Source organism: Rhizophagus irregularis, chromosome 15 (genome assembly GCF_026210795.1).
Source record: "Rhizophagus irregularis chromosome 15, complete sequence".
NCBI lineage: Eukaryota > Fungi > Glomeromycota > Glomeromycetes > Glomerales > Glomeraceae > Rhizophagus > Rhizophagus irregularis.
The window spans coordinates 917,610-941,780 of NC_089443.1; the positions used below are offsets into that span (position 1 = coordinate 917,610).

The following is a 24,171-nucleotide window of genomic DNA, read 5'->3' on the forward strand; positions in this document are numbered from 1 at the left end:
AATTAAAAACGTCAGACTTTGACATTTTTGTGATTAAAAATCAAAAAAATATTGGTTTTTTTAATTAAAAACGTCAGTCTTGACATTTTTTGTTAAAAAAATAAAAAATGAAGAAAAAACGTTTTTGCGTTATTTTTTTTATAATTTTATATGGAAAAATGCCAAAACGTTTTTTTCTTAATAGTAATGCAAAAAAAAAAGTTTTTGGCATTTTTTTTAATAATATTATATGAAAAAACGCTGAAACATTTTTTTTACAATTTTTTTATTTTTTTGCAATATTTTATGAAATTTTAATGATCAACAAAAAAATGAAATTATGCAAATATTGAATGACGCAACAATTTAACAGGGACTTTTAGTGGCACAGGAAGAGTTTTTGCGAAAAGTTGGCATTAGAAGTTTTTTTCATTGTCATTGTCATTGACATTGACATTGACATTGACATTGACATTGACATTGTCATTGACATTTTTTTTTTTTTTTTTTTGAGCCAATCAAGGATTTTATTAAGTTAATGGTACGAAAGAGTAACTTTACAACAGTTTTGAGGATAACCTACTACATAAAGAAAGCTACAAGGCTAGCCAAAAGAGTTAAAAACCTAGAAGCCTGCCTGCTCAAAAAAATCGATTTAAAAGGAAAAAAAAATCAACCCCAAAAAGGGGCGAACAGGAAAGAAAACTATAACTAAAAGAATGAAAACAAACAAAAAAGTGCACCAAGATAAAATATATCCCCTATTTGACTACATACTATGGATAACAAACCTATTTCACAAGGACCACCTTGGACCTAGATCTACCTAGATAAGTCAATCCAATAATAGTCCAACATGTGACCACCTTGATCGGCATACTACAAAAACTGCGGTACCCAACCTGTCACCCCCCTTATCACCCGAGTGATCATCGATTTTGAAATTGTAACACCAAGCCACCATGACGATCAAATTTTCCAGTATCCCCCACCCCCAAAGAAAATAAGGTTACACCGAAAAAAGTGACCAAGAAAAACAAAAAACAAAAAAAAAAGACATAAACCTCAGAAAAACTCGAAGTGCAATGAGAAAAACCTGAGTAAAAATCACCAAACATACACCTCAACTCCGTCTCCTTAATTTAGAAGACTAACTCCCCAGTTAACAACATCAACTAGCAAGAAATACGTTGGTCAGGAGCTCCTTCCAAGAAATACCGGTCCGGCCTGCGAACCACTTGGCCAGTTAGACTTTAAAGGCATAGGAACCAAGACGCACTACTTTTCAACCTTTCAGAAAGCCCAGGGGAACGTTCGTATGGAACTGCCATCTTACAGTATTGTTGGTAACTCCAAGACTCATGATAACGGTCCTAACTCAATATAAGCTGTAAGGAGTTCGGGCGAAACTAAAGACCTCGGTAATAACTTCATATAACGTCGAAAAGTCCTTTTACTATCGCTCAAGGCAAAAAATCCTCATATTTTTCATCCATGTCTTCTTGGGAAAAAATGGGCAGAGCCCAACAGGAGAACATTGTCATTGACATTTTTTTTTTTTTTACTGGTTAACATTGTCATTGACATTTACATAAAGTTATATAAGATTAATCTGAGAGTTTTTTACCAAAAAGGAAATTTTTTTATAAAAAGGGAAATGATTTTCAATTTTGAGGCAATTCAGCAGGTGTTTTAATAACAAATTGAGAAATGATTTCCATAGAAAATCTCGTGACAAAATTTATAATAAATTTAAAATAAATGATCAACAAAAATGATCAACAAAATCGTTACTAGTTTTATAAAAAACGCCCAATAATATCTTTTTATTGTTTTAAATAAAAAAAAAGTATGGGTTATAAGGTTGAAGATTCCAAGCTGGAAGGAAGAAATTTCCATTTCGCTCAGTGGTGAAAGTTCGCTTTCTTAATAATAAGGTGTTGTTCCTGGTGATAGTTTGGTGAAGTTTCCCTCTTTACCTAGGTTTTTACTCCTTTGGGTTGGTTTTCCTAGGGTTATGAATTTTTCTTATTTTTTTGGTGAATTTTTCTCGTCTTTCTTTTTTGCCTTCTGCTTTTTGGAGTTTTTCTGGGGGGTAGAGGGGTATCCCAAAATTGATCGACATCAGGTGGTTTGTAGATCTTTTCTTTTGAGAGAGTTGGGTGTAATTTAAGGGGGGTGCAGATCTTGGTGATCAGTTTTTGGTCAGGTGAGATCAAGGTGGCACATGTTTGGACTATCATGGGTTTTTTTTCTGCGGTTTAGTTTAGATTGGAGGGATCATTCGAAATGAGGTGGGTGTCCTTTCGGGAATTGCACGACACTAAAAAGTTCCCCTTTAGTTTACTCTTAGGTAGTTTATTAACTCTGGTAATATAGTCACTTGGAGAATTTATTTTTATCGACCAGTGTGGGGGGATTTTTCCAACCAGGGGCTGGCAGTTCAGTTTGATAATCTGCGGGGTACAGGCTTCAACTTACCAAAACTTAGGTTTACCTAGGCGAGAGTATGGGAGGCAGTGGCGTTATCTGGGTTTTTGTGTCGTGGGGTCTAATTTTAGTATCTCACATTATACCTTCTTCCTGTTAATTGCCCACCGGTTTGACACAGGTCAAAAAGTGAAAAATCAGGCACCAATCAGTCACCAATCAGGTAGCTGATTGGTGACTAATTGGTGACCGATTGGTGCCTGATTGGCATTTTCGCCAAATACCGTCACCAATCAGGCAGTTTGCTAACTTTTGATCCAGTGATCAGAAAAAGATGAAATATAGCTCATTGGAATCGTCTCAACAAGACGAATCTAATGGTAGTAAAATCGCATTTCTAGGATTAATACTTGATGAGAAATTAAGTAAAATATAAAAATGAAAATGTATCATTTATATTTTATTTAATTTTATATTAACTATTAATCCTAGAGATGCGATTTTACTACCATTAGATTCGTCTTGTTGAGACGATTCCAATGAGCTATATTTCATCTTTTTCTGATCACTGGATCAAAAGTTAGCAAACTGCCTGATTGGTGACGGTATTTGGCGAAAATGCCAATCAGGCACCAATCGGTCACCAATCAGGTACCTGATTGGTGACCGATTGGTGCCTGATTGATGCCTGATTTTTCACTTTTCGACCTGTGTGAGTAGATTATTTTCGCGTGTAGTTTAGTTAGTATTTTTGTCAATTTTGGCTTATATGTAATTTTCTACTTATAATCGCGTCCATGTTAGGTTTCTAACTGGAACCCATTAATAAAAATAAAAATAAAAAATAAAAAAAAGTATGAAGTTAGTGAAGAAAGCAAGTTAGTAACATTAAAATGTAAAAAGTTAGGAAAATAAAAAGATAAAGAACACAAGTTTTTCTTACCTGATATTTTAAAAGAAAGTTGAAGAAAAGTTAAAAGGTTAAAAAAACATAAACAAAAACATTTCGCGTCGTCATATTTATTTTTGACGATCAGATCACGTGATCAACATATATAATTTTAAGAGTTGATTTTTACCGCATAATTCTGGCCAAATTATAATTCCGGTCAGAACTAATTGTGTAACCTAATAAAAAGTTTTTGACTTTTTTTTAGTTACAAGATGATACAAAAATTTCACCAATGGGTCCAGAAGATGCCCATTTATAAGCAAATATGCAGTTGAATTTTATGTAACCTTACTGCATAAATCACTTTACTTAGGAAAATCTATTTGTAATGGTTAAAAGTGGTCTATTCGACCCTAAAAGTGGTCAAATGTAACCATACAGGTAAGATGGAAAGTAGTATAGTAGGATTACCCAAAAATTGCTTTCTGTATCCTAAATTTAAGTCTATTTTCAAGTTGTACAATAATCACAATTTTTATTGTACAAAAATTGAATGTTTTCTGTATCCTAAATTTAAGTTGTATAAAAATCACACAAAAATTGAACATTTTCTATATCTTAAATTTAAGTTGTACAAAAATTGCATACTTTTAATATGCTTTGAAAAACTTCATAGCTATTTTTATCTAAAAATCTGCAATAATTGTACAATTTCCACACGGACTTGAACAAATATTGTACAAAAATTGGATGATTTTTTTTCATAGGGTATAAGTATAGAGCCATCGTTGAAAAATAAAAATTACGAGGTTTTTGGATCTATTATTTCAAAAAATAATTCAAGATTGAAAGATATTTTTGTTACATTTAGATCATATGAAATTGATAAATTTATTGCGACAATAAAAACCTCAAATACAAATGTAAACATAAAGGAATGTAATATCCTATGGATGATGATTGGAAATCCTTCAAAATTATCAGTATTTAGTCCGAATAATCGAGAAATACACGTTGGTTACGTTAAGCAATCTATTAAATTACAACGTAAAAATTCTTCTTATTCAGTTAAAACTTCTCACAAATTATTTCAAGGATACGGTATATCTATTAATTGTTTTAGGCCTATTAATATTAAGTTTACTGGATGGTCAAAAAATTGTGTTCATTTAAATATTTCGAATTCAGGTATAGATTTTAATCACATTCAACCTAATGTTGAAATTGCCGTTTGCACTCTACATTCAGATCTTGGAAATTCATTGATTGATATTAACGGAAAGGGATATACAATGAGATATAATCTAACTGGAAATAACTATATAGGAGGTATATTATTTTTTTCTTCTTGTAAATACAAATAATATAAACAACTTTTAAAATTTTAATGTTAATTGATGATTTTTTATAGAACCACAATTAGAACAAACAAATACACGAAAATATATAAACAAACGATATCCAACAGAAAGCGACAAAGAAAAGGAGAACAAATTAATAATTGATAATAAAAATTTAGAATTTCATTTAGATTTGTCCGAATTTGTTAATTTAGAAGAATTGATTTGTTCCAAAAATCAACTTACTAGTTTGGATATCAGCAAGAATAAGCAGTTAACCGAAATTGACTGTTCCCAAAATAAATTAGTTAGTTTAGATCTAAGTAATTGTTTGAATATTTAAATCTGTTACAGCTAGTTGTAATCAACTTAATCAATTAAAACTACCTGTTGCAAATAGTGAAAAATTAGAATATTAAATTTGCTCGATAATTCATTTTCTCAAAATTTAGATTGTTTTAGCCGTTTTGTTAATTTAAAGGAACTATTTGTAGGAAACACCGATGGAGATAGAATCCAACAAGGCATATATAATCAGTTTCATGGTAGTTTGAAACCCTTAAAAAAGTTGGTTAAATTAGAGAGTTAAAGTATTAATAATACTGATATAGAAACTGGTATAGAATTCTTGCCTGATAGTATTATGAATTTTCGATGCTTAGCTGATAAAAGATCGGAAGCTAAAGTGAAAAAAACATATGAACAACTTGAGGCTTATACGCTGAGTCCTATTGATGCTTTTCAAGGTAGATATAACTTGAAAGCATGGAAAAAAAATTGGAAATTAATTAAACAAAAGGAAGCGCTACAACAAGTTGAAAAAGAGTTAGAACTAGACGCTAAATTTACAGAACTTGAAGAAAAAGAAAGTAGCTTACGTACGGGAGAAGAAGATTTAGTAAAAAAGAATATTCTTTTAGAGCAAGAAACAACTAAATTGAAACAATTGATTAATGAATTAAATGCCAAATTGGAACAAAAAGAGTTGTTATTCAACAAACCAAACAACGATTAGAAGAAAAAGAAAAAAAGCTAAAAAGCTCAAACAACAAAATGAGGAGCAAACTACTGTCCTTAATAACGAAATAAAAGATAAAGAGGAATTTATTGATAAGATTAAACACAAATAAAATGAAGAAAAAATTAACGCTCTCGAAAATGAACTAAAGGAAAAAGAGGAACTTATTAATAGGCTCAAACAACAAAATGAGAAAAAAATTGTCGCCCTCAATAACGAAATAAAAAATAAAGAGGAACTCATTAATAATCTCAAACAACAAAATGAGGAAAAATCTATTTCCCTCAACAATGAAATAAAAGGTAAAGAGAAACTAAATGATAAGTTAAATGAAGAAACCAAAAAATGGCAAGATTCTCTTAAGGAAATTAATGCTCTCAATAACCAATTGGAAAATAAAAATGTTTCTATTAATAAACTCCAGAAACAAACTGATGAACTAACGAGACTATTGAATGAAGAAACAGAAAAATATAAAAACATGATCTTGATAAAAAAGGGAGAACTTTCGTGGATAATATTTTGGAAAAAACAAAGAAATGTTATTCAGACCAACGAAAATTCTGCTTCCGAAGAGCTAGAGAAAATTAGACGGAAATTAATTGATGATTATGAAATAACTGAAGAAGAAATTCGAGATATTCTGCATAAGCAAGCAGAAAAAGCTAAATTAGATACGCAACTCAAGTCCTTGATAAATTAAAATTTTGTAGATTTTATATGTCATTTTGTGTTTATGTAGTATTTCTTTCTTTTTGCAAAAGTTTTAACTCATTAGTAATTAATTTCTAAATCGAACGTCTCTTTTCCTTCTTTATAATTACATTTTCTTTTATTGTAATATTACACGTTTTATAATGAGTTTAATAAATATATTTTTTTTAATTACTGCTTGATACATTGTATATTATAGCGAAGTTATTATTCTTTGTTAATTTGTTTTTTTTTTTGTTATATCATATTATTACTTTTGTAGTCAGTTTTTTTGGTTTGAGCTGATTGGCCAGATCTGCTTTGCTGCGCAATCGAACTTCTTATAGTACTTTGTTATACAATTAATTAATTGATTCCATTACATAATTTTATCTTATTTTTTTTATTGTAGCTTTAAAAATTATTATAGTGTTTATTATATTATGTTTGTTTATAATCAATTTATAATTGAAATTTATTATTAGAAAATTCATTTACGTGAAATATTGAATCCTTGATTAGTTTAAAGGTGGTGAAGGCTGAAGATACGATAGCCTTTATCAAAATACTCAAAATACCAAAAAATGGAGTTATTAGCGTATTTTGTGAACGAAAATACGTTGATGGAGGCTGTCGAAAATTCTCTTAAGAATGGATTAGAAGGTAAAGTGTTGGATGTTTCGGACTTTTAGGGATATTGTAAGTGGAAAAGGAGGTAAAGAAGTTGAAGTTAGAGATAAGAAACAGGAGAGAAAAGTGGAAGAGAGTATGAGTGGTATAAATTTATCAAGTCCGGTTACACCTCCAAATAGAATATATGCGGAATTACCGTCGCCAGGTAAAAATATTAATCGGAATTAATCACCATACTCACTGCCAAAGACTACGGGGCTAGTAGTAAGGTTGACAAGGAGAGTACAGATAAGAGGAAAGAAGTTGAAGTAGTTACGAGAGTATCAGAAGATCAAGTTGTTGAAACAATTGAGAAATTTGAGGCGGATATGAACTAGGGGATGTGTCAGAGGATTCATTAAAAAAGAGGGAATTAAAGAAAGATAATGTTTCACCGGAGGAAGTAGTTGAAATCATTAATCAACAAAGGGAAGAGAGTAAAATCCTTTACAAACGTAATGATTTTTCAACTACACAAAATGACTCTGGATCAAGGCTTGACGAGAAGATTGGGAAATTTGAGAAAAAGTTGGAAATAAGATGAAATGGGAAGTGTTAGGAGTGCAGATGAAGTTTGTAAAACATTAGGTATTAGTGCGGCAGATACGAGTCCAGGTGCTTTAGAGAAAATGCAAAATAATTTTAAATTGATTGGAGAAGAAATCATCCGGGTGGCAGAAAAACATGATGTCATCGAAAAATACACTACGTTAAACGAAGACACAAAAGGCTTAAGGATGAAAATAGAGATAAAGAATTGAAGAGTGGGAGTGATAAACGTTTACAGAATAGTCCGAAGAATAAAGGTAATTAGGAAAAGATGGCGAGTTGAAAAAGAAATAAGGAGGATAAAGAAGAGTTGTAAGTTTAGGTAATTGGTTATTTTTAAGTCACGTGATTTAACGTAAAAAATTTTCCAAATTTAAAGTCAACCATATAAGTGTTTAGTTTATTATTGGTTTATACTGTACTAGTGTAGACTGCAAATAAAATTTTCAGTTTTTATTTAGTCTATGTTTGGTGTGTAAAAATTTTTATGTCAACATCGGTATAAATAGATCGATTTAATTATCGGTTTTATGCTGATACTAATAAGGTAATCATGTGAACGTAATAAATTGTTCGATTTTAGCATATGATCGAAAATATAAATGGAGCAAAAATCATGCAATTGTGCAAGTTATGCAGTATGCGTAATGGCGTTAACACACTGCGATTAGCCCAATCGAAGTTTATATAAAATCATTTTTGTTTCATATTTTATTTTGATACAATTTTATTAATTCTGAATACTTTAAAAAATGACGACCAGTTCAGATAACAAAATTAACGATAATAAATGGGATCGATGGATCGAGAATGGAATTGCTAGTGATTATATCAATTACCATGATTTCGATGAATTTCAAAATATAAAACGTATTGGTACTGGAGGATTTGGCGAAGTTTATCGAGCTAATTGGGAAAGTTCAAATACCGTTGTTGCATTAAAATCTCTGAAAAATGATGATTGTTGTATGAAAGAAATTGCTAACGAGGTATATAAATTTAATGATTATTTGGTTTATTTTCCAATAGTTACATACTAATTACTATAAAACTTTTTCAGATAACGATGATGCATAAAGTTAATTTTCATACGAATATTGTTCAATTTTATGGTATTACCAAAAGAAAAAGTGAGTATATCATTAAATAAAATTTAATACATTAACGTTAACGTAGGTAAATTATTTACTAATTTACATTTTATAATGAAGATAATAACAGAGATAGCGTTGATTCAGATTACTTGTTTGTCCTTGAATATGCAGATAGTGGTACACTGAGAGATTATTTAGAAAATAATTTCAATAAATTAAATTGGAATGATAAATTACAATTTGCGATTCAAATAGCTGATGCCGTTTCATGTATACATCGCAAGAATATTGTTCATCGTGACCTAGTAAGTACTTTTTTTTTATTTTAATTTGTATATAACAACGCATATATTAATTTATTTATTATTAATTATGAAAATAGCATTCTAAAAATATATTAGTTCATAAGAATATTATCAAATTAGCAGATTTTGGTCTTTCACGTAGGGCTGAAGTATCAACTTCTACAAACAATATTATGGGAGTGTTACCTTATATTGATCCACATCATTTCAAAAATAAAACAAACAACGATAATAAAAATCTTCCAAGTAAAAAATCAGATGTGTATAGTGTTGGTGTTCTTCTATGGGAAATATCATCTGGACAAAAACCATTTGGATCTAACGATGCATCATTTTTACTGTTTGATATTATAAACGGTAAAAGAGAAACTCCAATCTCTGATACACCAGTTGATTATGTTAATATTTACACAAGTATGAGCCCTAATTCATATAATTCAATGCACTATCTTCGTTAATTAATATACAGTATTCATTTTTAAATTTATTATTTTAAATAATTTCTAGGTTGTTGGCAAGATAATCCAGATGACAGACCAGATATGAGAAAAGTACTTTCTGAATTAATGTTAGTAAATATTAATGAAAAACTAGTAAAAACCTGGGAAAATACAACTGCTAGTGATAATTATTCATCAAATGACTACACGTCGATTAAATCATTATTACATAATTCGTTAAGTTGTTTGTTACAACTTGGAAACGAAGGAATAACTACCAAAACTACAGATGTTCAATCGAGATCAAGTAAGAATGAATTGCTGAGAAGTTTCCTGAAAGATCATAAAGAAAGTCTTAAATTATAAGAGTCTTATAGAAGAGTAAAAAAAATTCTGGTAATACAAACTAGTAAAAAAAAGAAAAAAAAATAATGCAAATTCATTAAATTGTTATATTCTCTTTTCATTTCATAGACTCAAACATTTTCGAAAAAAAAAGATTTAGAAACTAAGTTCTTTAGGTCAAAACGTGAAATTTCAATTACTTCAATTTTAGGATTTTATGTGTGCGCAGTAGTCAATTTAGTACCTGCGTATTAATTTTCTATAATAACTTTATTTAGATTTTAGATGAATTTAGAACATTATTTATTTTATATTACGATCAATTGAAATACTATATTTAAATAAATATCTTAAGTTTTAACAATTAAAATAATGAATTGCTGACATTAAATAAATATACAAAAATATTGCCTTTTTTTTGATTTATAATAGAGTAGATAGGAATTAAAAAATTAGGATCATATAGTAGTACGCGGAATTTACTGAGTTGGGGCTTGATTCCTAAACGTCCGCAGCTTCATTTGTTTTTTATATTATTTTAGTATTCATCTTTATCTAAAAATAAAAACCTGTTATTCCATGGGTATCTAATAAATACTCCATATACACCGATGCTCCCCTCCCTTCGGGGGGTCCACAAGGCATCGGTGAATATTTCAGTTATTCATTGATACCCATGGAATAACAAGTATATATTTCGCCATTTCGGTCAATTGTAAGAATATTTTTTTTTTTTTACCTTTTTTTCATCAGAGTCGCCGCGACGGAAGGTCGATCACGGGATCCAAGAATTCGGGTAGTTGGAATAATCACCCGGGTGTCGGAAATTATACGAACAGAGCGCAACCTATGAAATAATGAAAGCCGTATGCGTTTTTATTTATAAAATTAAATAATCGTATAAAGCGCTATTATGAAATATCGCCCCTATCTACTTTTAATTACAAGCGCAGAATTTAAAACGTGTACGCTGCGCCAACTGCACGGATCCAATTTCTATCACTGTCTGGGTTAAAAGGAATATACCGTTATAAATATAAATAAATTCTTTTTAATATTTCAATACGATTTATAGGTTTATTAAACTTTAACTTGTAATACATAAGTTTCATTTTAAAAAAAAGTTTTTTACTATTAAATTAGTATTTTAGGATACCACCACAGATTTATTGACAATAACGTATTTAGTTCCATTTATCATATTAATATTTATCATATTAATAACTAGGTATTAATTTAAAACGCGTCTTAAAAATATAAGTATTACTTTTGCAGAAATAAAAAGTAAACTTTGAATCTTTATATAAAAAGCGATAGTATTATTATGAACCCTTTTTGGCCCTAAATGGCACGCCGCGTCGCCGCTACGCATGTGATAAAATATAAGCCCAAAATTGAAGTAAATCTTACACTCGCTCAAGGATCAAGACTTTTCTTATGATCTTTCAGGAAACTTCTCAGCAACATATTCTTACTCTGTAGTTGTAGTGGTGGATTTTTCATCAATTTCTAATAAACAATCTAATGAACTATATAACAATGAACTAATTGTCGAGTAATTACTAGCTGATGTTGATGAGTAACTATTTGACGAACTATTTGATGTATTATTATAATCACTATTAATAGCGTTGTATTATTCCAAGTTTTTTGTTCATTAGTTAGATTAATTGATTTTAATTCGGAAACTTGTCGCATATCTGGTCTATTATCCGGATTATCCTGCCAACATCCTAAAAATATATAACAAAAAAAAATAAGTAATTATATTAATTGAAAAAATTAATGCACTAAATTATATGAATTAATATTCATACTTTTGTAGATATTAACATAATCATCTGCTGGTGTACCAACAATTGGAATTTCTCTTTTACCGTTTATAATATGTAATGTTAATGTTATTTCATTATGAGGATTATTATAAGATTCAAATGGTTTTTTCCAGATGATATTTCCCATAAAATAACGCCACCGCCGTACATATCTGATTTCTTATTTGGATGATTATTATTATCTTTGTTTTCTTCCCTTTTAAGATAATATGGATCAATATAAGGTAACATTCCAAAGACATATTTTATAGAATTTGACACTTCGGCTCTGCGTGAAAGACCAAAATCCGCTAATTTGATAGGATTTTTATTAACCAATATATTTTTAGAATGCTAATTTTATAATCAATAATTAGTATTTTGACATATGCGTTTGTTACATGCAAATTAAAAAAAAAGAAGTACTCACTAGGTCACGATGAACAATATCCAGCATCAGCAATTTGAATTGCAAATTGCAATTTAATATCCCAATTTAATTTATTGAAATTATTTTAAATAATCCCTATATTTTTGGTTCTTATAAACTAGGAAATTTATTAAATGCTTTTTTTTTTTGATTCTTGTAAACTGGGAAATTTTTTTTCTTATAGACTGAAATTTTTTCCGATTTTTCAAACTGAAAAAAAATTTTTAAAATCGATTTTTTATTTTTTCGGTTTTTTTGATTCAAACCGAAAAAAAAAATTGAATTTTTAAATTGATTTTTTTTTTAAATATCCATTTTCTATTTACTTATTAATTATTAATAATAATTAACACTGATAAAAAAGACTTCTTTTTATTTATCATTAATCGCCTGTGGATTTGTACAACATCATGATATTGTTATCGTCAGTTCTTTAATTGCTTAGATATTAAGCGATATATAACTTAGAGTTATATTAAGCGAATCTGAAAAAAAAATAACAATACGGTCTAAAAAAAAAGATCGAAAAAAAATTAATATAAAAAAAATCGGTCTTAAAAGACCGAAACAATAGCAGATAGGATTATTTAATAAAAAAAAAAATTTTTTCAGTTTGGTAAACGGGAAAAGAATGAGAAAAGCTAAAAATATTTGAAAAAAGTCACGGGTTTTAATTATGGGATTTCAAGTTACACAATTCAAACTATTTATACATGCTAGTCTAAACGTTACCTGGCCGGAGTTAGGATAAAATCGGATAATGCGAATAAATAAATATGGTTGGTTTATATTGCGAAATATATAATAAAATCGTACATTGTGATAAAATTAATTATAAGTGGATTTGGTTTACGTTAAGAGTCAATCCCGAATCGTTATAACTAACAAAATAAACCATTCTATTGGTGAAACACGTTCGACTGAAAAATCAAAACCCCAAAAAACTTTATGGGTCAAAATGTTGGTCATTCATTTGTTACATAAAAATCAGACAACCGAACAAAAAAATGCAACCGACCGGGCTAACGGTTCCCATTTGTTACATGCATGGCAAATTTTTTAAAAATTCAGCACAATCAAAAAAATTCAAAAAAATGGTTTTACCCAAAAGATAACGATCTTGTAACTATAACTACATCTGCATCGTACCTATACCAATTAAATGTATAATAAAGAGGGACAAATGGAGAGTGACGCTAAGGAATAAAAAAGTTGATCACGTGATCATGATTTTCTTGGTGCGCTTTGGATTAGTAGAATAATCCCCGGGCTAAAAGGAATATACTGTTATGGAGTCAGTTGTTAATAATTACTGTATATTATTCTTTTAGACATTTCAATACGATTTTTAGGTCTATTAAACTCAAATTTGTCATACAGAAATACAGATGAATACACCCTTCGGAACAGCTTTTTTATTATTAATAATAATTAAACTCAAATTTGTCATACAGAAATACAGATGAATACACCCATCGGAACAGCTTTTTTATTATTAATAATAAAATGGCAAATAACATGAATAAATATATCGAAAAAAAATTATATAATTTATCTTTTATTATCACTAACTATGACGCGAAGAGAGCATCACGTAATTCGCATGTTATTAGGATACGATGTAAAGTACTATTTAATATATTGTAAAAGATTATCTTTAAAAAAACACCAGAAGTTCGTTTTACTAGTTTTAGTATTTTTAGGATACCACCCTACAGAACTATTTAAAAATTATATTGACAATATCCCCCATTTATCATAATAACTAGGTATTGAATCAAAAAATGTGTTTAAAGAATACAAAGTGTTTCTTTTTGCAGAAATAAGAAGTAAATTTGTATCTTTATATAAAAAGTGAATATTCTGAACCCTTCTTGGCCCTAACAAAGTTATACGGCACGCTGCTACGCTTGTGATAAAAATATAAAACCCTAATAAAGTCGAAGTAAATCTTACGTTCGTTCAAGACTCTTCTTATGATCTTTCAGGAAATTTCTCAGTAGCGTATTCTTACTTGATCTCGATCGAACAACTGTAGTTGTAGTGGCTTTTGATTTTTCATCTTCAATTTCTAATAAACAATCTAATGAACTGCATAACGATGAATTAGTTGTCGAGTAATTGCTAGTTGATGTTGATGAGTAACTACTTGACGAACTATCTGATGAAGTATTATAGTCATTATTAATAGCGTTTGTATTATTCCAGGGGTTTTGTTCATTTGCTAAATTAATTGATTTTAATTCGGAAAATACTTGTCGCATATCTGGTCTATTATCTGGATTGCCCTGCCAACATTCTAGAAATTTTTGAAAAAAAAAAATTAATATATAAAAATGTGTATTTGTATTATAAATTAAAGAAAATAACGAATCGAATAAATGAATTAAGGTTCATACTTGTGTAGATTTTAACATATTCATCTGGTGTACCAGCAACTGGAATTTCTCTTTTACCATCTATAATTTGTAATGTTAGTGTTATTTCATCAAAAGCACTTTGGCAAGATTTAAATGGTCTTTTTCCTGATGATATTTCCCATAGAAGAACGCCAACACTATACACATCTGATTTTTTATTCGGATGATTATTATTATCATCGTTTGCTTTCTTTTTGAAATGATGTGGATCAACATAAGGTAACATCCCAAAAATATTTTTTATGGAATTTGATACTTCGGCTCTACGTGAAAGACCAAAATCCGCTAATTTGATATTATCTTTATGAACTAATATATTATTAGAATGCTGAATTTATAATCAATAATCAGTATGTTGACATATACGTTTGTTATATGCAAATTTTTTTTTGAAAAAAAATAAAAAAAAAATACTTACTAGGTCACGGTGAACAATATTTTTGTGATGTATACACGAGACAGCATCAGTAATTTGAATTGCAAATCGTAATTTAATATCCCAATCTAATTTATCGAAATTATTTTTTAAATAATCTCTCAATGTACCACTATCTGCATATTCAAGAACGAATAGATAATCTGAATCAACATTATCTGTACGTTTTACAGAAGGAAAATTAGTAAATAAATTTATCGACGTAAATATATTCAATTTTTTATATAATGATATGCTTACTCTTCTTTTTAGTAATACCAAAAAATTGTATAATATTCGTATGTAAATTAACTTTACGCATTAATCTTATCTAAAAAATATATATTTTTTAGTAATTAATATAAAAATATTAGAGCTAGTAATAATTAGTTTCAATACCTCATTAACAATTTCTTTCATGTTATTATTACCACTTGTCAAAGATTTTAATGCGACAACGGTATTTGAACTCTCCAAATTAGCTCGATAAACTTCACCAAATCCTCCAGTACCAATACGCTCCATATCATGAAATTCATTATAATCATGGTAATTTATATATTCGCCAGCAATTCCATCTTCAATCCATTGAATCCATTCATTATTAATTGTGTTATTGGAACTGGTCGTCATTTTTTTAAAGATTTTGACAAGGATTAAATAAAAAAAATAAATTTGAAAAAAATGGGATTCTTATCAGTTATGTTTGTATTACCAATATGATATCATGATTGGCATAACGATCATCAATCTACGCATTTGATTAATGCATTCATTTCTAAATTTCCATATATATACTAGTTTTATGTTGTGCATTTCCCCAATCTTTTCTATTTTATGACTTTTCAACCAAGTAGGGCTAGAATTATGTAATCAATAATTCTATGAATGAACATTGCGGACGAGCTTGTAAGTGAAACTTCCGAAATCTCCGAACTTCCAAACCCAAAAAGGAGTGATTTACACACACAGTACGCGCAGTAACTGTGTGAATTAGCATAATATTCAAATGTAGATGGATCCAAAAAATGAAATTATCATAGTTTGGTGGATTCAGCTACTGAAGTTTATGAAATAATTGATGCTATGTAAATTTTATTATAAGCATTTTAGCTAAATTTTGTGTGTATTTTATTATTTTTTTTTTAAAAAAAAAATAAATTTGGACAGTCTTAATTTATTCTTTAAAGTTTCGGGGATTATGGAAGTTTGGCCAACTTTGGGCCAAAATTTCGTAATTTGACCTCAAAAGGCGAAATATTTAGCCAATCTCAAAAACAGTTTCGCTCGTTAACATCACTTTGAAATCATTCCTGTAACAAACGCAGATAACGATGGGAAATTTTTTGGTATAATACAGTAAAATATAGGAATCATCATTTAATAAAATGGATAAAGCAACGTGAAATTACTAATTTGAGAAATATTTCATGAAATGCCAACGTCAAATTGTCGCATAAAAAGGCCAACTGGCAACTGTATAACTTTCACAACGCGTGGCGCAATATCTTGTTTAAAAAAAAAGGTTTTTGTCGTGAAAAAAATAAATTCAAGTTTATAGTTATTTTCGTTATATTATGTAGTTAATGACTGTGGAAAAAAAAAGACCATAATAATTTCGCCATAACACTAATATAAGTAAATCATTATACACATTTTTATTTTAAAAAAAACGCTAATTTGAAATTACATTTATTACGAATAGTTTAAATAATTTGAATTGTGTAACATTAATGATGGCCGTCACCTATAAATTATGTGACTTAAATTGGTTATACTATCGGGTTATTTTAGCTGTAATTTTTATGGATATTTTACAAAAATTCCATGGAAATCCACAAGAATTCCACGTAATATGGCAAAAAAAAATTTTGCCGCTTACGCGGCATTTTAGGAATAACAAATTTCAGACTATTGTTTACTTTTTTAATTTGACTTTTTGACTTTTTAATCATATTTCTTGGGATGGTATAATCGGCCGCAGCAGATCGCAATTTTCGCTAGATATCCGGTAACCTTTATTTATTTATTTATTTTTTTAAAACCCTTTTTTTACCGAATATTTTTTTTTTTGGTTCTTTTTTTTCAAACCGAAAAAAAATTTATTTTTTTATTTTTTGTTTTAGTTCATTACCGAAAAATCAAATTTTTTTTGATTTATATTTTTTCTTTGGTTCCAAAAAAATTTATTTTTTATTTTAATTTTTTAGTTCAATATCGAAAAGAATTTTTTTTTTGATTTTTTTAGTCAATACCGAAAAATAAATTTTTTTAATCATTTTTCTTATTTATTTTTTTTCTGTTCAAACCGAAACATAAATTTATTAATTATTAATAATTAACTAACGCCAGTAAAAAGACTTTTTTTTGCTATTGTTTTTTTTTATTGTTCATTTTTTATTGTAATTTTTTTTCCTTTCAGGAAATATTTGAAGTTAAAGGTTATGTAAAGAAAAACAAGCCTGTAACAAAAATCCATGGGGTATAAATTTTGTAGATAAGCAACATATTATAATTCTGTTGCAACACAACAGGCTACAGCTAGTTCGCTCTAAATATATATATAAAAACATTATATGAAAGAAGACTTAATTATAAAGAAGGGGGAAGTGAGGAAAAAATCCTTTCTTTTCTATCTAGATTTTGTGAAACTAACGCAGTACGTTTAGAAGAATTCTTTATTATGAATTGAAAATATCTATTTTTAATATATTAACATATGATCTATACGCAATTATGCACTATATAACAAGTCGTATAATAAAAAAATTTTGAATTTAGAATATCAGATAATCTTTCGCAGCATGTGCAAGTGATAATCTCGTTACAGAAATTACAAATTCGAACTTTATTTTAATTTTTTACTGATAAGGTGATATTGTTAATATTATTCATTGTTCTAACTTTCCAAAAATGTACCATTCAAAGACAATTATGACATATGTGATTACATAGTTTTTAAGTCTATTCTTTTTTTGTTAAGTATAACTCTCCATTATAATTCTTCCCAAAATTGTATCATATGAAAGATCATCGCATGCAGTAAATGAACCTGTTTAAAGTGATTAAAATGAGCATTCGTTTTTTTTTTGTCGCACGGATGATACATCACGTGATAATAGAGAAATTTTAAAATCTCGTTTGTAAACAATAATTTGTAACGTCTTTCATCCTAAATTACTGTGTTCTAAATTCCTACTAATTGATATACTTTCGATGGAACAACGTATTAAGAAAGCCAATATAAATTATTATGATCGTAACGAATTTGTTAACATAGAAGAGATAGGTGAATTATACAAAGCGAATTGGAAAAAGGATGGAAAACTTGTAACATTAAAGTCATTTAAATTAGATGACGATAATGTCAGGGAAATTGCACATGAGGTATTTAGATTTTTTTTTCTAAAAATTCGTGTAGAATAATTATTCCATTAATCCATTTCAACAAAAAAAAAAAGTACGCATTGTAAAAGTCTGGCGCGTTTAATAATTTTACAAGTCTCACATGATCACTAAAAATTTTATTTTTTTTTACAGATAAAACTACGTGCGAATAATGATATCAATGACGTAATGATGGAATTATATGGAATAACCAAGAATAGTTCAGGTAAATAATTTTTTTCACGGGACGTCTTACTTAAACCACCAAAGTATCATATATGTATTCTAAAATAATATTATATTATATTATGTTTTAGATAATTATTTATTGGTAGTAGAATATGCGGAAGGAGGCACACTTCGTAATTATTTGGAAAAGAATTTTCTTTCGTTAAAATGGAGAGACAAATATGAATTAGTCATTCAATTATCAGGAGCAATAGAATTTTTGCACGAGGGGGGAATCGTACATAAAGATTTACATTCAGGCAGTATACTTGTACATCAAAATTCCATTAAGTTGGCAGATTCTGGATTAAATAAACGTATTAAAGATTCTAGTCAAGCTTGGTTAGATACAATTCCTTATACTGATCCACGAAGATTTGATATTGAAGAAATGTCTTCGGGTGCATTTGAGTTAAACGAGAAAAGCGACGTTTACAGCGTTGGAGTATTATTATGGGAATTATCTAGTGGGAAAAAACCTTTTTCTGATAAAGAATATAATTTATTTTTGGCAAGAGAAATTACGCAAGGATTAAGAGAAGCCATGGTAGATGGTACGCCCAATGATTATTATACTCTTTATGAAAGTAAGTAATAATTTTTCTTACATTAATTATATTATGTTAATTGTACATAATCTAAAATTAACAAATGGTAATCTTTTTAGGATGCTGGAATGGTGATCCAGATAAGAGACCGACTATTCGGAAAGTTATTACAGCTTTAAAATTGATGATATCATCGCTAGATCCGGAATATTCGGAGTCATCATTATCTAAACAAAAGCAAATAATTCAACAATTTAATTTGAATCATGGATTATTCTTGAATGGGTACAACATAGAACCAAGTAAACAAGCTGTATTTACTGAAGATGGTGAATTAAATATGAGTTTATATGAGGGTCAACCTTTAGTGTATACTTCCATAAACGATCGTAACTCACGTATAAATTTATTAGATTTTAATTCAGATGATAATGACGTTCAACTTGACGAATCTCTACAACCATCGGATATATGTATTAATTTTCCTGTTGCCGAAATTACTTATACTGCCGATTTATCAAAGACGTTTTCAAATTTTATAAATGACGATAGAGGAAAGTTGTACGAAATGTATGGTCATCATTTTCCAAGAAAGATTTTCATTGGTGGAAAATTATTTATCGATGGCCTTAAATCGTTTACTTCAACACAAATCGACATTTTTATCACTTACTTAACTTGGATATATAATACAGCAAAATATGAAAAAGAAATTCCTTTTAATAATTTATCCGCTTTGAATTTCTTTCCAAAAATATTGACGCCGGATGGAATAAATTTGGATAATCATAAAAAATTAACCAAATGGATGAATGATTTATATCAAGATGATACGGTTGAAATAATTTCTTATAACAATCTCGTTCCAATTTATCAATTAAAATCCGATACAATATCATTAGTAGACGAGATACAACCTGGAGTTGCTAATTTTAAAGAGAAATTGACTTTAGAAAATTGGGTTAAAAATACAAAATATATAAGATGGGTTAAAGAATTTCAACTTCATCGAGGTTTAATAATTGATAAAAAGCTTAAATTAAAAATTAGCAAGGAAAATGCTATTGATTTAATTAATATTCCTAATGTAAATTCAAGTAATAAATTTTGTTTAAGTATAGTTAAACCGACAACTACCTTAGATGATATGTTAATAGATAACAACGTTTTTTCAGATAATGAAGATATAAGCTCCTTTCCGTTTATTAAAGTATCAGATGATCTAAGTCATGAGGATTATGCACATTTTCTGGTAAAATGTGAGCAATATAAAGTTTTGTTAAATAGGGATAACATTAAACCTTCAGAGAAATTTAAACTAATTATAGAAAGAGCGCTTGAAAATATGAAACCACATATATTTTTACAAGAAATTTTTGAAAACTATGGACATTTTATTCCATTAAGCATTATATTAGGAAAATCTCTTAAGAATACCATAGAAAATTCATCTTACATTTCAAAAAGGATTGATTTAGAATCACCAGTATTCGAATCTTTAAAATCACATTTAGCAGATTTCAGTATTCCGTGTCTTTTAACGCAAAAAGGAGATATTATTGAAAAAAATGGTTTATCTGAATGGATTCAAAATATAAATAATGACTTAGAAATTATTGAATTTAATAATATAATTCCTTTATATGATATTCTTGAAGTAGAGCAAAAGAAGGAAATAGATATAATTTTAAATAAGCGAAATAATTTTAGAATTATAATGACCGGAAGTATTGATTTAAAGTATTCGGATATTACCAAGCAATTGATTGTAGGTATAAGACCACCAGTAGAAAAGAAAAATTACGAGATTTTTGGATCAATCGTTTCAAAAAATAATTCAAAGTTAAAAGATATATTTGTTACATTTGGATCATATGAAATTGATCAATTTACTGCTACGATAAGAACTTCAAAGAAAATAAATATAAAGGATTATTATATCTTATGGATGATGATTGGAAATCCTTCAGAATTATCAGTATTTGGTCCAAATAATCGAGAAATACAAGTTGAATATGTCAAGCAATCCATTAAATTACAACGCAACAATTCTTATTCTATTACAACACACCAGTTATCGCAAGGATATGATATCTCTATTAAATGTTTTAAACCTATAGAAATTAAATTTGCTGGGTGGTCAAAAAATTGTGTTCATTTAAATATTTCAAACCCTAAATCTATTAAATCTGATATAGAAAATGTTGAAATAGCTATTTGTGTTTTAAATTCAGGTCATGAAAAATCATGGATTGATATTAACGCAAAGAAGTATTCAATTGGATGTATTTTAACTGAAAATAATTATTTGGATATTGTATCAAACGCACAAAAATATTTAAAAACGACTTATCCAACAAAAAATGAAAGAGAAAAGGAAACAATGTTAGTTATTAGTAAGAAAAATTTAGAAAATCATTTAGATTTATCAGAGTTTGTTAATTTAGAGAAATTAAACTGTTCTGGAAATGATTTAACTAGTTTAGATATTAGTAAAAATAAACATTTAACTGAGATTGATTGTTCTCAAAACAAAATAATTAGTTTGGATTTAAGTAATTGTTTATATATTAAATCTATCACAGCTAATTGTAATCAACTTATTGATATAAGACTACCTATTGTAAATAGTGAAAAATTAGAATATCTAAATTTGCTCGATAATTCATTTTCTCAAAATTTAAATTATTTCAGTCGATTTGTTAATTTAAAGGAATTACTTATTGGAAGCATTGATGGAGATAGAATACAGCAAGGCAAATTTAACAAGTTTTATGGTAGTATGAAACCTTTAAAAAGTATGATTAAATTAAAGAGTTTAAGTATTAATAATACTGATATAGATTCTGGTTTGGAGTTCTTACCTGATTGTATTACAAATTTTCGATGCTTAGCTGATAAGAGATCAGAAGCTAAAGTGAAAAAAATATATGATCAACTTGGGATTTATACATTGAATTCTGTTGATGCCTTTCAAGGTAGATATAATTTGAAAGCATGGAAAGAAAATTGGAAAACAGTTAAAGAAAAAGAAGCTCTCCTAAATCAAATTAAACAGATTGAAGAGCTAACGTCAAGTGATAAACTTAATGAACTTGAAAAAGAAGAAAGTAACTTGATTGCAAAAGAAGTGGAGTTAGTAGAAAAAAATAATCATTTGGAAGTAGAAATAAAAAATTTGGAGCAAGTAACAAATAATTTGAAACAATTGGTCAATGAATTAAATGCAAAATTAGAACAAAAAGAAGTTGCTTACCAACAAACTAAGGAGCAATTAGAAGAAAAAGAGGAGAAACTAAAATCCTTTACTGGAGAGAAGCTAGAAAATTTTACTACCGAAAAATTAATGGAAAAAGAAGAATTGAATAAAGAAATAGGGAACTTAAAAAAAATGTTATTAGATAAAGAGAAAGATGTAGAACAATCGGAAAAACAACTGGAAGAAATCAATACGGAGCTAGAAACGAAAGAAAAAGAATCTGACAACTTGAAAAATGAATTAGATAACATTAAATCATCATTAACTGAAATTCAAAATAAAAAAGCGGAATTAAGCAAACTCAAAAAGAAATTAGAACACGAAAAAAAATTTTCTAAAACTGGTACATCTGGACTTAGAAAGCAAATGGATGACTTGAAAAAAGAATTGCAGTCGTTAAAAAATCAAGAAATAAAAGCTAAGGAATTAAAAAATGAACTTGAAGAGATCAGAAGAAACAAGAATAGACTTCAAAATGAGAAAGCTCAACAACAGGACATTGTAGAAGACCTTCAGAAAGAACAGACAAATTTACAAGAAAATCTTAAAAACCTTAATAACAAATTAAAAGAGAAAGAAGGTCTTATTAATAAGCTTGAGCAACAAAAAGAGCAACAAATTAAAGATTTACAAAACAAGTTGGAGGATTGTTTGGATAAATTAAAAAATAAAGAGGAACTTATTGAGGAATTACAAAATAAATTTGATGAAGAAATCAGAAAACATCAGGAGAATCTGTCTTTCCTTAATAGCAAATTAAAAAATAAGGAGAAACTTATTGAGGAATTACAAAATAAATTGGATGAGGAAACCAAAAAATATCATATTTCTCAAGAGGATCTCGCTTCCCTTAATAACAAACTAAAAAATAAGGAGAAATTTATTGAAGAATTACAAAGTAAATTGGATGAGGAAACCAAAAAATATCAAATTTCTCAAGAGAATCTTGCTTCCCTTAATAACGAATTGAAAAATAAAGAGGAAATAATTGAAGAATTACAAAATAATTTGAATGAAGAAACCAGAAAATATCAAATTTCCCAAGAGAATCTTGCTTCTCTTAATGACGAATTGAAAAATAAAGGGGAAATTATTGAAGAATTACAAAATAATTTGAATGAAGAAATTAGAAAATATCAAATTTCCCAAGAGAATCTTTCTTCCCTTAATAACGAATTGAAAAATAAAGAGGAAATTATTGAAGAATTACAAAATAAATTGGACGAAGAAACCAAAAAATATCAGGAGAACCTCGCTTCCCTTAATAGTAAATTAAAAAATAAAGAAAAACTTATTGAGGAATTACAAAATAATTTGAATGAAGAAACCAAAAAATATCAAATTTCCCAAGAGAACCTTATTTCCCTTAACAACGAACTAGAAAATAGAGAGGAGCTTATTGAGAAATTACAAAGTAATTTGGATGAAGAAACCAGGAAATATCAAGTTTCTCAGGAGAATATTACTTCCCTCAATAATCAATTAAAAAATAAGGAAGGTCTCATTAATGAACTTCAACAACAAGGTGAAGTGATAAAAAATCGAATAAGAGAGACCAATATTTTGCTTCCTCAAATACAGACTAAAAATACCAAACTGAAAGAATTAATTGATACTGTTAAAAAAAAAGATCTTGGTAAAAAAGGCAAGCTTTTAATAGATAATATGTTGGAAAAACACAAAAATTTTATATTAGGTGATAATGATTCTGCTTCTAAAGAATTAGAAAAAATTAATCAGAAATTAATCGAAGATTATGAATTAACTAATAAAGAAATTAATGAAATTTTAAATACGCATGAAGAAGTAATTAGATTTGATATACAACTCACGTCCTTGCTAAATCCGGAAAGTGAGTAACGGTATTATTGTGCAATTTGTGGGTCAAATATTCTGTTTACAAAGGTTAACTT

General features: G+C 28.2%; 7 protein-coding genes across 7 annotated transcripts; 5 read left to right on the top strand and 2 right to left on the bottom strand.

Annotated features, from left to right (window-relative positions):
- Positions 1 to 4,257: 4,257 nt before the first annotated feature.
- OCT59_006962 (uncharacterized protein) lies at positions 4,258 to 6,362 on the top strand (the record flags this gene model as incomplete). Its single annotated transcript, XM_066139001.1, has 5 exons — positions 4,258 to 4,630; positions 4,713 to 4,964; positions 5,094 to 5,186; positions 5,253 to 5,625; positions 5,834 to 6,362. The coding sequence occupies 5 exons, from the start codon at positions 4,258 to 4,260 to the stop codon at positions 6,360 to 6,362; spliced, it is 1,620 nt and encodes a 539-aa protein (XP_065998420.1).
- A 574-nt stretch (positions 6,363 to 6,936) lies between these two features.
- On the top strand, positions 6,937 to 7,362 carry OCT59_006963 (uncharacterized protein; the record flags this gene model as incomplete). The annotated part of the gene is made up of 2 exons (XM_066139082.1): positions 6,937 to 7,015; positions 7,235 to 7,362. The coding sequence occupies 2 exons, from the start codon at positions 6,937 to 6,939 to the stop codon at positions 7,360 to 7,362; spliced, it is 207 nt and encodes a 68-aa protein (XP_065998421.1).
- Positions 7,363 to 7,569: 207 nt separating this feature from the next.
- On the top strand, positions 7,570 to 7,785 carry OCT59_006964 (uncharacterized protein; the record flags this gene model as incomplete). Its single annotated transcript, XM_066139163.1, has 1 exon — positions 7,570 to 7,785. The coding sequence occupies one exon, from the start codon at positions 7,570 to 7,572 to the stop codon at positions 7,783 to 7,785; it is 216 nt and encodes a 71-aa protein (XP_065998422.1).
- A 540-nt stretch (positions 7,786 to 8,325) lies between these two features.
- On the top strand, positions 8,326 to 9,778 carry OCT59_006965 (uncharacterized protein; the record flags this gene model as incomplete). Its single annotated transcript, XM_025331446.2, has 5 exons — positions 8,326 to 8,562; positions 8,634 to 8,703; positions 8,785 to 8,972; positions 9,050 to 9,386; positions 9,480 to 9,778. 5 exons carry the CDS (start codon positions 8,326 to 8,328, stop codon positions 9,776 to 9,778), a joined length of 1,131 nt encoding a protein of 376 aa, XP_025187671.1.
- A 1,500-nt stretch (positions 9,779 to 11,278) lies between these two features.
- OCT59_006966 (uncharacterized protein) lies at positions 11,279 to 12,028 on the bottom strand (the record flags this gene model as incomplete). Its single annotated transcript, XM_066139275.1, has 4 exons — positions 11,279 to 11,490; positions 11,575 to 11,627; positions 11,741 to 11,925; positions 12,002 to 12,028. The coding sequence occupies 4 exons, from the start codon at positions 12,026 to 12,028 to the stop codon at positions 11,279 to 11,281; spliced, it is 477 nt and encodes a 158-aa protein (XP_065998423.1).
- A 1,925-nt stretch (positions 12,029 to 13,953) lies between these two features.
- Positions 13,954 to 15,469, bottom strand: OCT59_006967 (uncharacterized protein; the record flags this gene model as incomplete). Its single annotated transcript, XM_066139333.1, has 5 exons — positions 13,954 to 14,300; positions 14,401 to 14,749; positions 14,840 to 15,015; positions 15,098 to 15,167; positions 15,236 to 15,469. The coding sequence occupies 5 exons, from the start codon at positions 15,467 to 15,469 to the stop codon at positions 13,954 to 13,956; spliced, it is 1,176 nt and encodes a 391-aa protein (XP_065998424.1).
- Positions 15,470 to 18,052: 2,583 nt separating this feature from the next.
- On the top strand, positions 18,053 to 24,118 carry OCT59_006968 (uncharacterized protein; the record flags this gene model as incomplete). Its single annotated transcript, XM_025324158.1, has 4 exons — positions 18,053 to 18,223; positions 18,377 to 18,449; positions 18,541 to 19,038; positions 19,119 to 24,118. The coding sequence occupies 4 exons, from the start codon at positions 18,053 to 18,055 to the stop codon at positions 24,116 to 24,118; spliced, it is 5,742 nt and encodes a 1,913-aa protein (XP_025187673.1).
- Positions 24,119 to 24,171: the final 53 nt, after the last annotated feature.